Source organism: Loxodonta africana, chromosome 2, assembly GCF_030014295.1.
Source record: "Loxodonta africana isolate mLoxAfr1 chromosome 2, mLoxAfr1.hap2, whole genome shotgun sequence".
Classification (NCBI taxonomy): domain Eukaryota; kingdom Metazoa; phylum Chordata; class Mammalia; order Proboscidea; family Elephantidae; genus Loxodonta; species Loxodonta africana.
Window position 1 is genome coordinate 150723202 of NC_087343.1, and position 18384 is coordinate 150741585.

Here is an 18384-nt window from a genome sequence, read left to right on the forward strand (position 1 = left end):
TAAAAATCAAGCTTCATATGATACAAAAAGTAAACTATATATGTAAAAGATATACAGTTAGAAAATAACATCACAACAAGATAAAACAAAATATAAGAGAACGTTTTTGTAATATTTAAGTGGAGTAGTCCTTTCTATTCATGACTTAAAACCTAGAAGTCTTAAAGGAAAAAATTGACCAATAACATAGAAAAATTTAATTTCTATAGAAAAAGAAGACAACATATCCAAAATTAAAAGTCAAACAATAAACAAGAAAAAATATTTGCAACATATTATGTTAACAGGCAGGTGTTTGGCTCCGATAAATGGCTCTATAAATCAATAAGAAGGACAAAATAAAAGGGGGCAAAATATGTATAGAATCATTTCATAGAATAAAAAATATCAACAGATAAATAACATATGAAAAGATCCTCAACTTCACTAATAATGAAAAACACTCTAACATGATAGAAAAAGGAACTTGAAAGAAGAAACAACTATAGAAACAAAAGAAAGCTTTTTAAAAGATTGTATCCTCAGCGAGTTAAGAGAAGATATTCCAAACGTGAAACAAGAACAGAATACTATAAAAGCGAATGTTCAAAGAACAAGGGGAAACTCTTAGGTATTAAATTTTTTTATGAGAAAATAAAAATTAAGTATAACCATTGGAAGATAAAGCTGAGAAAATCTTTAATATAATAGAACAACAAGCTTTTTTAAAGATGGAAAACATGAGAGAAAAGATAAGAAAATCAAAGCATCAGTCCAGGAAGTCACATATCCCTCTTTCTCTCCCCCTAAAAGAAAAAGAATTGTAAAAACAGAGAACATAGAAAATGAAGGAGAAGAAATTATCAAAGAAATAATACAGAAAAGTTTTCCAGAACAATAAGATTGAAAGATTCCATGAGTATTCAATATGGGAAATGAAAAAGTTCTACACCAAAGTGTACCATTGTGAAATTTTGGTATTATGGGGATAAAGAAAAAAATTCTCAAAGCTTCTGGGGGTTAGGTGGGGTAGAGGAACAGATCACATACAAAAGATCAAAAATCAAAATAGCATAATACTTCTCAACAGCAACACTGGAAGCTAGAAGGTATCGGAGCAATGACCTCAACATTCTGAAGGGAAATTATTTCCAACCTAGAATTCTATATGCTACCAAAATATCAATCAAGTGTGAGAGTAAAGATTTTGGTGAATTGGGAGTGAAAAGAAAGCTAAATCTTCATCCTCCACAGTGGGAAGTCAACCAGAAATACCTAAAAATAAAAAAATAGCAATCAAAATGTTTTTTAGAAATATGGAGATAACGCCAATAATATCAGATAAAATAACTGAAAGTTTTTTGCCTCCTGAGAGGAAAATGGGGGTATAGTTGAGGAAGGGCTGCTGTTTTTCTTAACAAACCTTGTACAACTATTAATTCTTATAAGCACACTTAATTTTCATTAAATATAAAAATTAAGAAAAAACAAGGTAGATTGATATGTGTGTCATGGAAAGGGGTCCATAATATAAAAGTTTAAAAAATAAGTTGGGGAATAATAGTGCAATCCTAATATATTAATATATATGTGTGTGTGTGTGTGTATGTATATATACACATACATACACACACACGTATATATAATAACAATATATGCAGAAAAAAGATCCACACCAAATTGTTCAAAGTGGTTAGTTTACAGAGTGTGGGATGGAGGGGAAACTCTCATTTTTTTATATTATATAATTTAATTATTATTTTGTAACAAGCACGAATCACTTTTGTTGTTGTTATGTGCCGTTGAGACGATTCCAACTCATAGCAACCCTACAGACAGAGTAAAACTGCCCCATAGGGTCTTAACACCTTGTGAGCAGCCACCTCAGATACTCCACTGGTGTCACACCATCTGGAGCAAGGGAGAATGAAAAAAACAAAGACACAGGTGAAAGATTAGTCCAAAGGACTAATGGACCACAACTATCACAGCCTCTACCACAGTAAGTCCAGCACAACAAGATGATGCCCAGCTATCACCAACTGCTCTGACAGGGATCATAATAGAGGGTCCCAGACAGAGCTGAAGAAAAATGTAGAACAAAATTCTAACTCACACACACACAAAAAAAGACCAGACTTACTGGTCTGACAGAGACTGGAGAAGCCCCAAGAATATGGACCCCGGACACCCTTATGGCTCGGTAGTGAATTCACTCCTGAGGTTCACCGTTCAGCCAAAGATCAGAATCAGGCCCATAAAACAAAATGAGACTAAACAGGCACAGCAGCCCAGGGGCAAGGACGAGAAGGCAGGAGGGGACAGGAAAGTTGGTGATGAGGAACCCAAAGTCGAGAATGGGAGAGTGTTGACATGTGGAGTTGGCAACCAATGGCACAAAACAATATGTGTATTAATTGTTTAGTGAGAAACTAGTTTGCTCTGTAAACCTTCATCTAATGTACAATTTTTTTTTTTTAATATGGTTAAAATTAAATAAAATGAAACAGGCAACAAATAGAACAAGCCCGGTTGTTACCTAACTTCACCATTATTTCATAAAAGAAAGAACATTTCAATATCTAAATGTAGTAGGGAAATAATCTTGGAATAAAGAATAGTTCTTTGCATATAAATTTAGCTTTCCGATGGAAGGAATACACAGAGTCACTGTAGCAAAAAGAATTGGTTGACATTCCACTATTTCAGGAGGAAGCATATGATCAAGAAATTATAGTACTGGAGGAAGAAGTTTAAACTGTACTGAAGGCATTGACAAAAAACAAGGCTCTAGGAATTGACAGAAAACAACTGAGGTGCTTCAACAAACGAATGCAACACTGGAAGCACTCACTTTTCTGTGTGAAGAAGTTTGGGAGACAGCTACCTGGCCAAGTGACTGGAAGAGATCCCTATTCATGCTCGTTCCAAAGATAGGTGAGCAAATAGAATGTGAAAAATTATTGAACAATATCATTAATATCACATGCTAACAAAATTTTGCAGAAGAAAATTCAAAAATGGCTGTAGCAGTATATCAACAGGGAACTGCCAGAAAATCAAGCCAGATTCAGAAGAGGATGTGGAACGAGGTATATCATTGCTGATGTCAGATGGATCTTGGCTGAAAGCAGAGACTACTAGAAAGATGTTCACCTGTGTTTTATCAACTATATGTAAGCATTCAACTGTGTGGATCATAACCAATTATGGGTAACATTATGAAGAATGGGAATTCCAGAACACTTAATTGTGTTCATTCAGAACCTATACATGGATTAAGAGGCAATAATTTGAATAGAACAAGGGGACACTGTGGTTCAAAATCGGAAAAGATGTGTGGCAGGGTCATATCCTCTCACCTTACTTATTCAGTCAGTATGCTGAGCAAATAATTTGAGAAGCTGGGTTATATGAAGAATGCAGCATCAAAACTGAAGGAAGACTTTCAACAATCTTCAATATGCAGGTGACACAACCTTCCTTGCCAAAAATGAAGATGACCTGAAGCACTTATTGATGAATATCAAAGACTACAGCCTTCGGTATGGATTACACCTGAACATGAAGGAAAAAAAAAAAATCCTCACATCTGGTATGATAAACAACATCATGATAAGTGGTGAAGAAATTGAAATTGTTGGGATCGCATTTTACTTGGATCAACAATCAATGCCCAGAGGAGCAACTGTCAAGAAATCAAATGATGTATTGCACTGGGTAAATCTACTGCAAAAGATCCTTTAAAACTATTAAAAAGCAAAGATGTGATTTGGATGACTCAGATACACCTGACTCAGCCATGGCCTTTTCAATTGCCTCCTATGTATGCAAAAACTAGACAATGTAAAAAGAAGACTGGAGAAAAATTGACACTTTCAAATTGTGATGTTGGAGAAGGATACTGAATATACCATGGACTGCGAGAAGAACAAATAAATCAGTCTTGGAGAAAGTACAGCCAGGATGCTCCTTAGGAGCGAGGATAGTGAGACTCTGTCTCCCTTACTTTGGATATGTCATCAGGAAAGACCAATCATTAGAAAAGGAAATCATGTTTGATAAAATAGTGTCAATAAAAAAGAGTGAAACCCTCAATGAGATGAATTGACACAATAGCTGCACCAATGGGCTAAAACATTTCAGTGATTGTGAGAATGGTCCAAAACCCATCAGACAACATTTCGTTCTGTTATACACAAGGTCACCATGAGCCTGAGATGACTTGATGGCAACTAACAATTATCATTTCATGTATGTTTTAGGTGCCCATCACATTTTTCTTGACTCGTATGCAATGTTAACGTTGGATATTTCTTGGAAAGCTAATTCCATCTTTCTTTGTGCAACTCAATATAAAAGTTAGAATGAAAGTTGCTCATGAAAGAGAGCTCATTGCTTCAAATTCACTCTCACGAAGATGTAGATGATTGACATGATATCTTAACCTAAAAGAGGGGATAATAAATTTCTGATGGGAGGGAAATGGGAAAAAACTGCAGGAGCAAGAGGCTGGTTGCTGGTGAGCATGTTGAGAGAACTAAAGACAAACATTTTGCAAAAAGGTTGGCACTGATAGTTAGATCCATCTGTAGTTTGGCTAAAGTTAAAATTTCTAGTTCTCTCCCCTTATCAGATCTTTAAGCTCTTCCATCAAACAGCTTCTGAATGAAATTCCTTTAACGCAATTTAAGACGAAGTTGTGTTATTACTGGGGGAAAAAAAAAACACTGCCCCATAGGGTTTCCTAGGCTGTAATCCTACAGGAACAGATCTTTTCTCCCACAGAGCTGCTGGTGGGTTTGAACCGAGCGCTTAATCATTGCAGCACCAGGGCTCCTTGAATCACATGTGCTTTTTTAAACAGCACTTATGTTGATGTGTGCACTTTCAAATATTTGTTGCTTGGTTGCTTGATAACTTTTCCAGCTATGCTTTATCTTCACAAGCATACTTCAAGTTTCTCAAGAACAAAGATCATTTTATAAGGTTTACTGTATACCCACCACAGTGCCAACGACGGGGCTCAATGAAGGTGCTCAATGAAGGTTGAAATTCCTGTATTAAATACTACATCAGGGCAACAAGGAGCCTGTTGTGCGATTCACTGCCACCAGATGGCAGGTCTCTATCAGAAGTCCTTTTCCTTGGAATTTCCTCATTGATACCCACGCCCCTTCAACCTTTCTAGAGCACTTTATCTCACTGTATTGTTATAAATTGCTTAAGTTTTTGTCTCTCAGACCCCGTGCAGTGCTTCTTCAGGATAAAAACCCACTCCAACCCACTACCGTCGAGTCGATTCTGACTCATAGCGACCCTATAGGACAGAGTATCTCCTAATTTACTTATTTTTTGGAATGAATAAATGGATAAAAAAAAAAAAATGGATACTTGACTATATATTTCTCTCAGGACTAAGAAAACCCCAAAGTTAGCTCCATATTTGCTTCCCCAGTAATCAATCAGGAAACTTCTTCTATGTCCTGTCTTCAGTGTCCAGAGATGGAAGTTAAGTAACAGAGAATAAAATAAAATAAAATTTTAACCAGCTGAAATCCCTCCTTGGAAGAACCCCTCAACCCTTTCCAAACCAACGATGAAGATGCAGCCTCTGCCATCTGGGAGGCTCAGTCTGATGGAAGAAATATGCTGCTATCCTTGGGGAGGCTCCCTTGTAGTTGGGATTGACAAGGCCTAGCTTTGGGGAGCTTCCAGATTGATGAAGGAAATACGTCTTCAAACGTGAAACGAATCTTGTAGATTGACATACCCTCCCCTGCACGTTCCCCAGCCCTCACAGTCCATGTGTTCAACAGACCACCAGTTGCTCCCATTTTCCACACATAAAGGCCTCCTATTGTCCCCCCATACCTGGAACCCAGGATCTGAAAAGGGAAACTGAAGTGTTCCCTTCTTCCTTCCCTGAGGATATTCTTGAGGAACTTTGCAAATCATTGAGGCTAAATTGGGGGCCCAAAGAGAGGAGCAAAGGCTTAAGCAGCTGTGGCATTTGGACTGGGAGTCAAGTATCCCCAGGAGGTGAGAAGAGAGACTGAAAATCTCTGAGCTCTGCTCAGTGTCACAGCTCAGAGGAATATGCATCGGAGCCTCATTCTCCCCCTTCCCACCCCCTTATCTAATTAGCAGAGAAGTGTAAAAAGTCAGAAATCCTATCTCTTTCTCTCCTGTCACCTCCACCCCCTTCCCGATGTCTGCTCACCACTACCCCGCCCCCCCCAACACACACACTTGCGCCACAGTCTGAGCAACCCCTATCGACTCAGAGCTTTACAGGGAATCTAGAAAAGAAGTGTGGGGGAACCGCGGATTTGGGAAGTTTAGTGAAAGCGTACATTTGGAAAGAAGTATTGGCCTGGGATGTAAGCAGTCATAGGCTGACCAACCATCCGGTTTTGCCCAAGATTATCCTCCTTTTAGCACTGGAAGGCCCACACTGTGGGAATCCTCTCAGTCCCAGAAGAGCCAATATTATGGGACCCAGGCTCGTTGGCCCCAATTCATCGTGTGATCTCTTTAGGCCTCCATTGCCTGCTGGTAAAATGGGACCCTCTAGCTCAGACACTCTGTGGTTCCATGAATTGGTCTCTAGAGTCCCTAAAGCTGGGCACAGTAGTAGTGGCTCTGGCTTATTCCTCATTGATTACAACCCAATGTTTCCCTAGGACTCCTGGAATCTCATCATCCTGGAACATTAGAGGTGGAAGGAGCATTCAGGATTACCTAGCCCTGCCTCATCTCTAGCTCTGTGGATACCTTTCATTCACTTATTCACTGTATTCCACCTACCACTTTCTGCCCTACATTATGTTGGATACACACTTTATTCCCTATTTACTAGACAAGTAAACTCCCTGAGGGCAGGCAAAGCCTAGGGCTCAGCAAAGATTAAAGCCTTTCGCAAAACTGAAACAAATATTTGTTGTTAAATTCTATAGAGAAATCTTTTGCACTTTATCTCCCGGTGGCATTGAGAGAGGGCAGAGGGATCCAGTAGTGTGCTAGAGGGGGCTTGTCCTGGCTCCTGAGAGCTTATTGTTAAATATTCAGGGATTTTGCAAGCTGGTTGTTAAACATAGCCATTATTTAAATTAAGTTATATAAACTTACAATTAAATAAATTATACTTAAAAACAAAGATAATAAATACTCAAATACTTTGTAATTATTTTACTACATTTTGTTATTATCTATACTCCTGAAGTATGGTAGAAATATATATGCTACTGTATGTCTCTTCCCATGTCCACACTGGTAGTTTGAAGTCAGCCATGATGGCAGTATTTATACCACAGTAATCAGCAAATGCTACCAATCCTGGCCCCCACCACTATTAAACATTAAACATTTACCAGCACATTACTGCTTCAGAGACACTACTATTCTGTCATGTCATGGGTCCACTCTCTCTCCACTGTCAACTTCTGCTCTTGTCTTCAGTTCCAGACTAAGAGAAACCGAGAGTTGAAAAAAAATCATCACTTAAAAACTATTAACATGTTTAGTGCTTCTGTTCTACCTCCTAATTCATTGAGTAGTGCTGGGGTCTTAAAAGCTAGTGAGCAGCCATCCAAGGTACAACAATTGGTCTCTATACATCTGGCACAACAGAGGAAGAAGGAGACTCAGGGATAGGAGGAGGAGAATATGGAATGTGTGGCTAATTGCCTCCATGAACAACTGCCATGAGACCAAAATAACTGGATGGTGCCCAGCTACCATTGCTGAACATTTTGATCAAGGATTCTACAGAGGAATCCTAATCAAAAGGGGGAAAATGCAGAACAGAATTTCAAAAGCACATGGACTCAAGACTTTCTGGAGCCATGGAAGCTGGATGAACCCCTGAAACTATTGCTCAGAGATAATCTTTAAACTATAATCTAAAAATATCCCCTGGTCTTCTTAAAACCAAACAGTAGATTAGCTTAACTAGTAAAAAAATGCCTGCCTTGAGCATTGTGTTCTGTTAGAAATTATCTATATGGGATCAAATTGAAAACAGCAACTCAAAAGATTAGATAGGAACCCTAGGGGGCAGTGAGTTTATGTTGCTGGGGGAGGAGCAACTCAGAAAAGGAAAGTGAGAATTGTTGTACAACTTGAAGAATGTAATCAATGTCACTGAATTGTATGTGTAGAAACTGTTGAATTGGTGTATGTTTTGTTGTGTATATTCTCAACAACAACAAAATAAAGTAAAAAAAACTACTGGGATAGCAAGAATTGTTGCACAACTGAAGAATATAATCAATGTCACTGAAATGTACATGTAGAAATTGTTGAGATGTTTTGTTTTATATATTTTCACCACAATAATATATTTAAAAAAAGAAAAACTAATAAAGCTGGAGATAAGAAAATTGATGCTTAGGTTGGTTGCAAATGATTTGTAGACTATAGTACGAAGTACCTATCTCAGGCACTTCTCTCCTTTCAGTGGAACGTCTGTCTTTGGTTAGTCCAGCACAGGCGTCTTAGGCAGGCAGACACCCAAAGGACTCTGAAGAAGGCTTTGGTTGTCCTCCAGCCATCTATCATAAAGGTCCATCTTGATGACCAGCTGAAGGATGCTCACAGGTGGAAGAGACAAAACTTTCCCATTTCATATCTGCAATCACTCTTGAGATTAATAAATTCTGTAAATCTTGGGTTTAGAATCACAGCATTTAAGACAGCTGGGTGGGTCTTTAGGGATAATTCAACATTTCTCCCGCTCCTTCATTTTTCAGGTGAAGACACTGAGTCCACATGGTAGTAAATAGCTTGCCCTAGGTCACATAACAAATTAGTGGCTAGAACCCAGGGTTCTTGATACCTGGATCAGGGACCTTTCCTTAACATCCTAAGTGTCTTTTAGAGAACTGTATCCTGGGAAGAAAGGCCTGGTGAGTACTACCTCTGAAAAACCAGCCATTGAAAACTCTATGGAGCACAATTCTACTCTGATACACATGAGGCCACCATGAATTAGAATCGACTCGCCGACAACTGTTTTGGTTTTATATGCTCCTTAGAAAATCTAAGCAGGAGCAATCACAAAGTTCGCACACAAAAACTCACTCAGTACCTTTCCGTCTGCTTCCTAGTAAATAAAAGAATGTTTTTTGTAGAGTACCAACTAAACACCAAGTGCTGTGGAGGACACAGAAGAAGATCTAATCACTCATACCCAGGAAGGAAGGGTGAAGTCATTACTAAAACTCTGTCAAGGGAAGGGTGGGGGAACTCTCTTGGTTCTAACACTGTTCTGACCTCACAGTGAATGGCATGGAAATCAGCCCTGCTGTCTTAAGAATGGAAAGTTAAACTTTAAGAATTCTCCATTAGGAAAAGTAGGAGACAGAGAAAAGACCACTGAGGTACTTTTTCCCAAGTGACTCAAGTCCAGGGCACCTTTTTTACCTGTGCTATATAACATTTGAGGAAACCCTGGTGACGTAGTGGTTAAGTGTTACAGCTGCTAACCAAAAGGTTGGCAGTTGGAGTCCACTGGCACTCTTTGGAAACTTTATGGGGCAGTTCTATCCTGTCCTATAGGGTCGCTATGAATCGGAATGAGACAGCAACGGGTTTAGTTTGGTTTTTGGTTATGTAACACTTGAAATATTCGAGTCTGTCTGGGCTGATGATGCCATGGCCTCGGGTAGGCAGAGAAGAGAGGCCTCTAGGAGCTGGCAGGCAGAGCTTTAGTCCTTTAAAGACATTTTGCGTTTACATTTACACCCATTCATTCTCTTAGGAAAAAAATGAAACCAAATAGGAGCCTAAATTTCTTATTAGTAGATTCAACAAACCTAAATTACTTCATCAGATTGCTATAAAAATTTGTAAACAGTTTCAGTTTCTACCCTTACCTGTTGCAGAAGGATAATCAGTTCACAGCCCAGCACTGATCCCGGCCCACACTTTGAGTATGATGCCTTGGCCCCTGGAGCCCCTTTGGTGAGGGGATGGCTAAGCTCCCCTTGCTGTCCAAACCAGGTCCAGAGTGCTGGGAAGTGGTCTGGATACTACAGTGGTCACAGAATAATGAGTCAGGACTATGATTGACTTTCCCTTTGTACTTCCCTCTGAATATTTCTAGCCTTCCTTTGAGCCCTAGGAAAGAGTTTTTTAGGAAGGCCTGTGCTCCTTCATTGTAGTCCCTAGCCATACCTAATGGCACCTGGAGTCAATACGAGGAACCTCAAGTTCTTCAGTCATTCATCCAGGCACCTTGTTAAGCACTAAGAATGCAAAGTGAACTTAAAACACTTATTCCTGCCTAAGAATGCTGACTTCCCAGCAACAAAGTGGTGTCAGAAAGAATGGCATCAGTCTTTTCAAAGATAGCCCTGGGTGACACAGAGATTGGTACTTTACTATACAGCAGTTAACAAATTGGAGATCTAACCCTCAGATACAAAACATGCTCTAGAGAATCTGAGCAGGAGCAAGCACAAAGTTTGCATAGAAGAGACTCACTTACAACCTACTAAGAATGAAGGAAATTTCTTTGGTAGAATGTGGTAGAAGGCACTGTTGAAGAGATGACCTCTGAGGTGTTTCTGCTCGGTGGTCCCAGATAATTCCATGGATTTACAGTCACCCAGGGAGGAGGTTGGAATGGTGCAGTTGCTTGCCTGGATAAAATGAACAGGAGGGGACCCCCAAAGAGAGGTCCTCTATAATTATTAATACCTTGGGGAGGAAGGCAGGGCAGGGAGTCAGGTCTCACTGACAGGTGAGGACACTGCAGCTTAGAGGGATACAGGCCTTGACTGCGGGGTTAGGTGGCTAACCTGCCCTTGAGAAATGGGCCCTCAAGCAGGAAGAGAGAAAAGTCTGACTTACAGAGGAAATAAACCCTAAAAAAAAAAAAAGAAAACCCTAAGGATAGAGGAAAACCTTCAGCCCTTCTTTCATCCTGGGAGGGAGGGAAGAAGGGCTAGCTGGGCTGGCCAGGGTGGGGCGGGGCTTTCCTTGCAGATTTTGGGCTGAGTCCCTCCTCCCTGGTCCCCCATTGGGTCAGTGGCTTCTGCAGCCCTGCCAGGGAGGGACAAATGAAAAGAGCTGTTGATTTTCCCCCCTTGGCCATCCAGAATTTCCCCCACATAAATACTGAGAAAGGCCCTGCTCTCTCCTCACTCCTTCCCTGGACTTGGCCCTGGACTGGACCTGGTCCTCTGGGATGGGCAGGGCCATGGGGGACCTGATTATGCTCTGGGTGGCTGTGGGCATATGCTGGACCACCCTCAGTGCTTCTGCCTGGTAAGTCCTTTCCTCTCACCCTTCTTAACTCCCAAGGCAGCCCTATTGTCTCATCTCCATTCACCTGTCTTGTCTACTCTCTTTTTGGTAGGTCAGTGAACAACTTCCTGATAACAGGTCCCAAGGTATGATGGTCTCTGGCTCCTTTTTTACTCATCTGGGTTCCTTAGAGGACTCTTTAGGAGAAGAAAAAGAGGGGAGGGGAGACAGTACCAGAGGAACCCCCAATTATTCCTTAATGAAGAAGTAGCCCATAGGACCCCTGCCTGTTTCCTCCACCCCAGAGACCTGAGCTGGGGCAGAAGCTCACAGCCCTTTCCCCTTTGACAGGCCTATCTGACCTACACCACCAGTGTGGCCCTGGGGGCCCAGAGTGGCGTTGAGGAGTGTAAGTTCCAATTTGCTTGGGAACGCTGGAACTGTCCTGAAAATGCTCTGCAGCTCTCTACTCACAACAGGCTGAGAAGTGGTAAGTGTGTGCAGGACCACACCTGTAAAAGGGGGTATATGTGTACGTGTAACATTTATGTGCACAGTGAAATGAAAGGTTACCAGTAATTTGCTGAACTGGCACTTCTGTGCTGTGTGACCCTGAGTTGCTTCCCTTCTCTCAGTCTGTTTTTCCTCATTTGGGCCAATAAGGCCAGCTCTGTTTAGCTCACCCAGGGTATTGTAAGGATTCAATAAGGTGGATACAAAGGTATCTCTATACAAATGTAATACATTACTATATTTTGTGATTGCATGCCTGTATTCATGTGTTTATACTCACCTCAAGCTGATTTGCATGAACTAAAAACAGGGAAAGGGCTCTATGTTTGCAGCACCTGAGGGAGTTGCACATCTGCCCAGCTGTCACAAAAGCCCAACAATAGAGAAGCTGAGAGATCACACTGAGCTGTACCTCTGGTGGTGTCTGTTTGTGTGTGTCTGTGTCTGTGTGTCTGCGTTCACTTGTATACCTATGTAGCTGTTTGTAACCGTGTGTAGCAGTCTGCATAAAAGTCCTCTGTGTAGAAACAGTAGAGTTGCTTGACAACAGTTGGTGGGAGTGGACTTAGGGGACAGGGTAGAAATAAATATCTTCCTGTGGGGTAGACAGATGGGGTATGTGGAAATGAAATATGACAATATTGGGTCAGTGGCTCCTGCAGCCCTGCGACTGAGGGGCAAATGAGAAAAGCTGTTGATTTCACCCCTTGTCCATTCAGAATTCCCCCAACATAAATACTGAGAAAGACCCTGCTGTCTCCTCACGCCTCTGTAGTTTAGTAAGTGGTATCCAGGGTCCTTATTATTTCATGACCAGGATGAAGAAATGTCCTTCTCTCTCGAGCCAACCCCATGGCCCCGAGGCCTCACTGTCCATACCTAAGCATGAGTAGCAGTGTCTAGTGGGTAGAGCTCTAGGCTGGACTTCAGGAGAGCAGAGCCCTGGTTCCAACACCACAGCTGGTGAGGAGAGTGGTCTTGGTCTCATTCACCATCTCTCTAGGTTTTACTTTCCCCACCTGCAGCATGGAGGAGCTCATTCCTGCCTGGATACAGTCAGAATGCTAGAAAGACATTAATTGTTCTCTCAAGTAGAAGAGCATTCTTCTCTTAAACTCAAAGTGGGTGGGGGACAGAGGAGAGAAACTGCATTGTTTCTGTAAAGCTGTGTTTTATTTTATTGGGGTCCAAGTTTCCAGTTCCCTCTTTCTCTCTGAAGCCACTAGGGAGACTTCCTTCATTCACGCAATCAGCTCTGCGGGGGTCATGTACACCATTACCAAGAATTGTAGCATGGGAGACTTTGAAAACTGTGGCTGTGATGAGTCAAAAAATGGAAAAACAGGTAAGTTGTGATCTCTGATGGGGGTGGGACGGGGTGAAGGACTGCAGAGCTGAGCACACGTTAGAGTCTTTCAGGGAAAGGCTGAGGAACACAGTTCCCTCAAACCCCTCAACCCCAGAAGTCCCTTCATTTGTGGGAAATCCTGGATCTAGACTCTCCTGAGAGTTGAGCCTGGATCCATCAGTCCAGAGATTAGCAAGTACCACCAAGCTCCATTTCTAACAAGGCAGCTAGGAATAAGGAGACCAAAGACAGTCTAAAGCTAACTCTGGTATTCAGGCTTAGAATACAGAAGCTTGTAATCCAGAGCTTCTCCACTATTTGCAGGCTACCTAAGAGACTTAATAATACAGATTTGGCACTAATGAAGGAGGAGGAGGCTCTGACAAGACTACTGTAGAATAATAGTACAGAAACCCGGAACGTTTGAGCTGGGCTGAACCTTTGAGATCATCTAGTCCAGCCCCAGTGTTCTTACCTTTACTATGGGTATAGAGACTAAGGCCTACAGCTAGAATTACCTGAAGCGTGGGCCACTGGGCATGGGAAAAGGACTCCCTCCACCTAACCTCATCACCTCTATTTCCCTGTCTCACCTTGAGCTTTACAAGGTTTTAGGGCTCTTGGGTATGGTTTGGCTCTATCAGCCAAAATAACCACAGTGTTTCTCCTGGGACTTAACAGAAAGCTGATGCAGAGCTTATTCTTTCCTTATGTATAGGAGGCCACGGCTGGATCTGGGGAGGCTGCAGCGACAATGTGGAATTTGGAGAAAGAATCTCCAAGCTCTTTGTGGACAGCCTGGAGAAGGGGAAGGATGCCAGAGCCCTGATGAATCTTCATAACAATAGGGCAGGAAGGCTGGTGGGTATAGGAGTCAACCAGTGAGCCACAAGGCTCAGTATTGGCAGCAGCCTCACATCTGCAGGTCTTTACAACTTACCAAGAGCTGTCTTATGCCCACACATTTCATCCTCATGCCACCTATAGGACTGGGATGGTTACCCCCATTCTCTGGACGATGAAGCTAGTTAAGCCCGAACTAAGTGGCTTGTCCAAGGCAGCACAACTAATAAGCATCAGAGCCAGGCAATGAACTTAGATCTTCTAACTCCCTGTCTAGTTCTCTTAACACTAAATCCTCTGTTTTGGCCCGCTCCATAGGCAGGTTTCTGAGAATAGAGACCAATGCAGAATCAAGGCCTTGCTTCTATGACTTTAATTTTCGGTCATTTCAACTGCGTGCTCTAGGAAATGAACTGAGGTTTATTTTCCAGTCTTGTGTCCTCAGGTCTGTATGGACTGCCAGGGATTGGCAGGTCCCTCTGGATCCAGGTTTCTCTAGAAGAGGCTACTCTCCCCCTAGGGTTATAATTCATCCCCAGGCTTTTGTGGGGTAGCAGTCTCAGGAGTATTCTGAACTCAAATCTGAAAATAAATTGGATTCAGAACCAAGAACATAGAAATTTCCTTGTGAACCTGTACCTAGATGTCCTAGTTGCCTGGGCCGGGGGAAGAGATTTTCAAGGAAATAACAACCAGGTGTTAGGGCTGGGGGCACAGACTCCAGAGGCTTCCTTACCTGTGGGGAGGGAAAATTCAAACCTTCACAAATACCCCAGACTCCAGCTTCAAGACAGTAACAGCGACACTGATCTTATTTCCTGTTATAATTTACAAGGTACTTTCTTGATCATTATTTTATGTGAGTCTTCTTCCCATTGGCAGATAGAGAAACAAGCCCAACATGTGATAGAGCTGGGCCAGGAGCCTAGGTTGGCTGACTCCAGTCGCCTTCTCAGCACTTGCCTGGCTCTCCATCAAAATCATCTGGGGGAGCTTTAAAATTGCCAGTATCAAGGCCATTAACCCTCTGCATATGCTAATTGAGAAGATCTGAAGTAGAGCCCAGGAATATTTTTCATCAGCTTCCCCAGAACTTCCTCTGAAGCTAAGAAAAACAGCTCTAAAATATTCCATTTAATCACTAGCCCTTGGTCTTCCCTACCCTCAGCCATTCTCTCTTTCATTCTCTCTCTCTGAAGGCAGTGAGAGCCACCATGAAGAGGACCTGCAAATGTCATGGCATCTCGGGAAGCTGCAGCATCCAGACATGCTGGCTGCAGCTAGCTGACTTCCGGGAGATGGGAGACTACCTAAAGGCCAAGTATGACCGGGCACTGAAAATTGAGATGGATAAGCCGCGGCTAAGGGCTGGGAACAGTGCTGAGGGCCGCTGGGCACCCACCGCGGCCTTCCTTCCTAGTGCAGAGGCTGAGCTGATCTTCTTGGAGGAGTCACCAGATTACTGTATCCGCAATTCCAGCCTGGGCATCTATGGCACAGAGGGTCGAGAGTGTCTGCAGAACAGCCACAACACATCCAGGTGGGAGCAACGCAGCTGTGGGCGCCTGTGCACCGAGTGTGGTCTGCAGGTCGAAGAGAGGAGAACAGAGGCCATCAGCAGCTGTAACTGCAAATTCCAGTGGTGCTGCACAGTGAAGTGCGACCAGTGTAGGCACGTAGTCAACAAGTACTATTGCATGCGCTCCCCGGACAGCGCCCGGTCCCAAGACAAGGGCAGTGCCCGATAGCACCCCACACAAACTCACTTGCTCTGTTGCAAGACAGAGCAGGGGGACACAGCTTCTCTTTTGGAGAGAGTAGATTGGAAAACAATTGGAAAATCACACGGTTGGCCTATAGTCCTCATGATTACTGATAATAAATGGGAAAACAGAGGCCTAAGATTATACAGGCATATTCTTGTCAGAGCTGAAGTTGGAACCTGGGCCTTTTGACTTAGGCAGACCCCATTTCATGTCTCCTTCAAGTTACTTCCTAGTCTTTGTGCTTATATTTATGCAGCTTGCTAATGGGAGACTTTTGTTTAGGGTCCATATCCAGAGGGACCCTCAAAGTACTGGTTCCCTTAGGGGAACAGAGGGAATGGAAGCAAAAATCAAAGGAATTGGTTCAGACTCCTGAAGGAGCAACCTTTCCCTACTCTAGCCGTCTCCAGAAAGACCAACTACAAGTTCATGCAGATCAGCGGGGCTGAGACCACCTATCGGGGAGGTTTTTAGGGTGTTGGGTTTTTCACCTGAGTCTGCACTTTTGAAAATTCTTCCCACCCAACCCTGGGGAACACAGGTCCCAACACAACCTAAGGACTTCTCCATCTCATAAACCATCTCTAGAGCCATGGAGAGGGAATGGTCACAGTAAGCGGACAGGTGATTACAACTTACCCAGACAAGGTCCCACAAAAGGGAACCCCCCCTCCCCAAGAGCTGTAAAATAACCCGTTTCATTATTTTCCCAGATTGGGAACTTCAACTTCATTTTACAATAAATGTTTCTAGAATATATCCAGATGGGTCCCTTTTATTTTTCCCTTTGGAAACCTAAAGATCAGAAAGAGAACAGGAAATCCTGCTTCTGTATCCCAATTATCCACCAGCCTAAGAGGGAAACTGGAAATATCCAAACCTCTTGATTTCAGTGTTTGACAGATGATAAAATTGAGACCCAGGCACTAGCCAGTAGGAAAACAATCCAGACTCCCAGATTTAGGAGGTATTACTTTAATGCACCTCAAGCAACTTGGGGAACAAGGAAGTCCTTTGAACTTGAACCATATTCAAAGTGTGTTCACTCTCTTAACTTTGGCTTCCTGGGGTGCCTGTACATCAGGGCTTGGGCCCCAGGACAAATGACTGGGAGAGTTGTGGATTCTGCCTTTCTCGTTTGCACTTCTACATCTTCCCATAAAGAGAGCAGTGGGGGCACAGTCATTGGTCTAACTCTGAATATCTCAACCTTGGGAGTCTGCCTGTCTGCACAGGCCAGCACCTTGCAGGGAAGAAATATTTCAGATATGTTGAATAAACTAAGTAAAATGACTGATCAACAAGAGTGGGTAAAATACCCCCAGCTCATTGTTTTAAATTAGAAAACAATTTAAATGTTCAATAGTAGGGTAAACTAGTTAAATCATGATCTTACACGGAATATAATTTAACCATAAAATACTATTCATGAGAAATATTGGTAAAATGGGAAACATTTATGATTAACTGAACAAAGCAGATTACAAAACAGCATTTTTAGGATAAATGCAATTTTGTTAAACAAATACATGAAAATATTTGCCATCATGTAACACCAAAGTACAGTGGCTTTTGCTTTCCTTTTTGTTTTTCTGTATTTTTAATTTGTTCATAATAAACAAGTGTTCTGTCATCAGAAAGAATTCATAAAAAATGTTATTTTTAAAATTCCAAAAGGGAATAACCAATTTTTTGAGTGAAAACGAGGGTGAAATGTTCATTCAGGAAGTTGACATCTTAAGAGAAACCTAAACAGGTGACTTGAAAGTCTACTCTGATCTCTATTGCTTCCAGTACATTTAAAACAACCACAGATGCCAGAAAGGAGCCCTGGTGGTGCAGTGGTTAAGTAAGTGCTCATCTGCTAACCAAAAGGTCAGCAGTTCAAACACACCAGCGGCTCCAAGGGAGAAAAGACCTGGCGATCTGCTCCTGTAAAGATTACAGCCTGGGAAGCCCTATGGGGTTCTACTCTGTCCTATAGGGCCTCTGTGAGTTGGAATCAACTTGAAGACAAACAACAACAACACAGATGCCAGAAACCAGAGACAACGAGAAATCCATAAAATGCAACCTATGTCAAGGAAACTGAAAATCCTACCTCCTTCCTTCTAAGGAAGGTAAAAACACACTAAATTTAGTGGCAGAGAAAGAAAGTGTGTGTGGTATGGGGGGGTGTGTGTGTGTGTGTGTGTTTGTGTATGTGGTGGTGGTGGAGGGGGGAATGGAAAAGATCCTCTAAGCCCCAAAATTGTGGTGAAGAAATAGGCAGCCAAAGTTAAAGATCATTTCTCTGGGGCTCCAAGAAAAAAAAAAAATTATCTGTCCCTGAGGTTACACACTCAATAAATACAGATGCCAAACTGCCCATCATGGAACATGAGTTGTGACACTGTGACAAGTGAGTGAATAAAATAGATTTTTTTCCTTTATTCCTAACTGAGTCTCCACCCAAAGAACCCAGGCACCTGCTACTTTGACATCTTCCCCCAGGACCTTGCTGACATACCCAAATAGTCTTAGGAGGGATTTTCAGAAACAAAATTCTCCCTGCTGGCCTATTCAAATGGTCATTCATGGAGAACAAGCCTTGTTTTTGCTGTGGGCTTGTATCTGAGGTTTTCACTGATAAAACTCAGAGCAATGGAAATTTCATGAAAAGTGAAATTCCAAAAAAACTTG

General features: G+C 42.2%; 1 protein-coding gene across 1 annotated transcript; it reads left to right on the plus strand.

Moving 5' to 3' along the window:
* The first annotated feature begins 11185 nt into the window (after positions 1 to 11185).
* On the plus strand, positions 11186 to 17218 carry WNT8A (Wnt family member 8A). The gene is made up of 6 exons (XM_023549328.1): positions 11186 to 11253; positions 11345 to 11378; positions 11584 to 11722; positions 12965 to 13090; positions 13812 to 13954; positions 15136 to 17218. The coding sequence occupies exons 1-6, from the start codon at positions 11186 to 11188 to the stop codon at positions 15682 to 15684; spliced, it is 1059 nt and encodes a 352-aa protein (XP_023405096.1). The 3' UTR covers positions 15685 to 17218.
* Positions 17219 to 18384: the final 1166 nt, after the last annotated feature.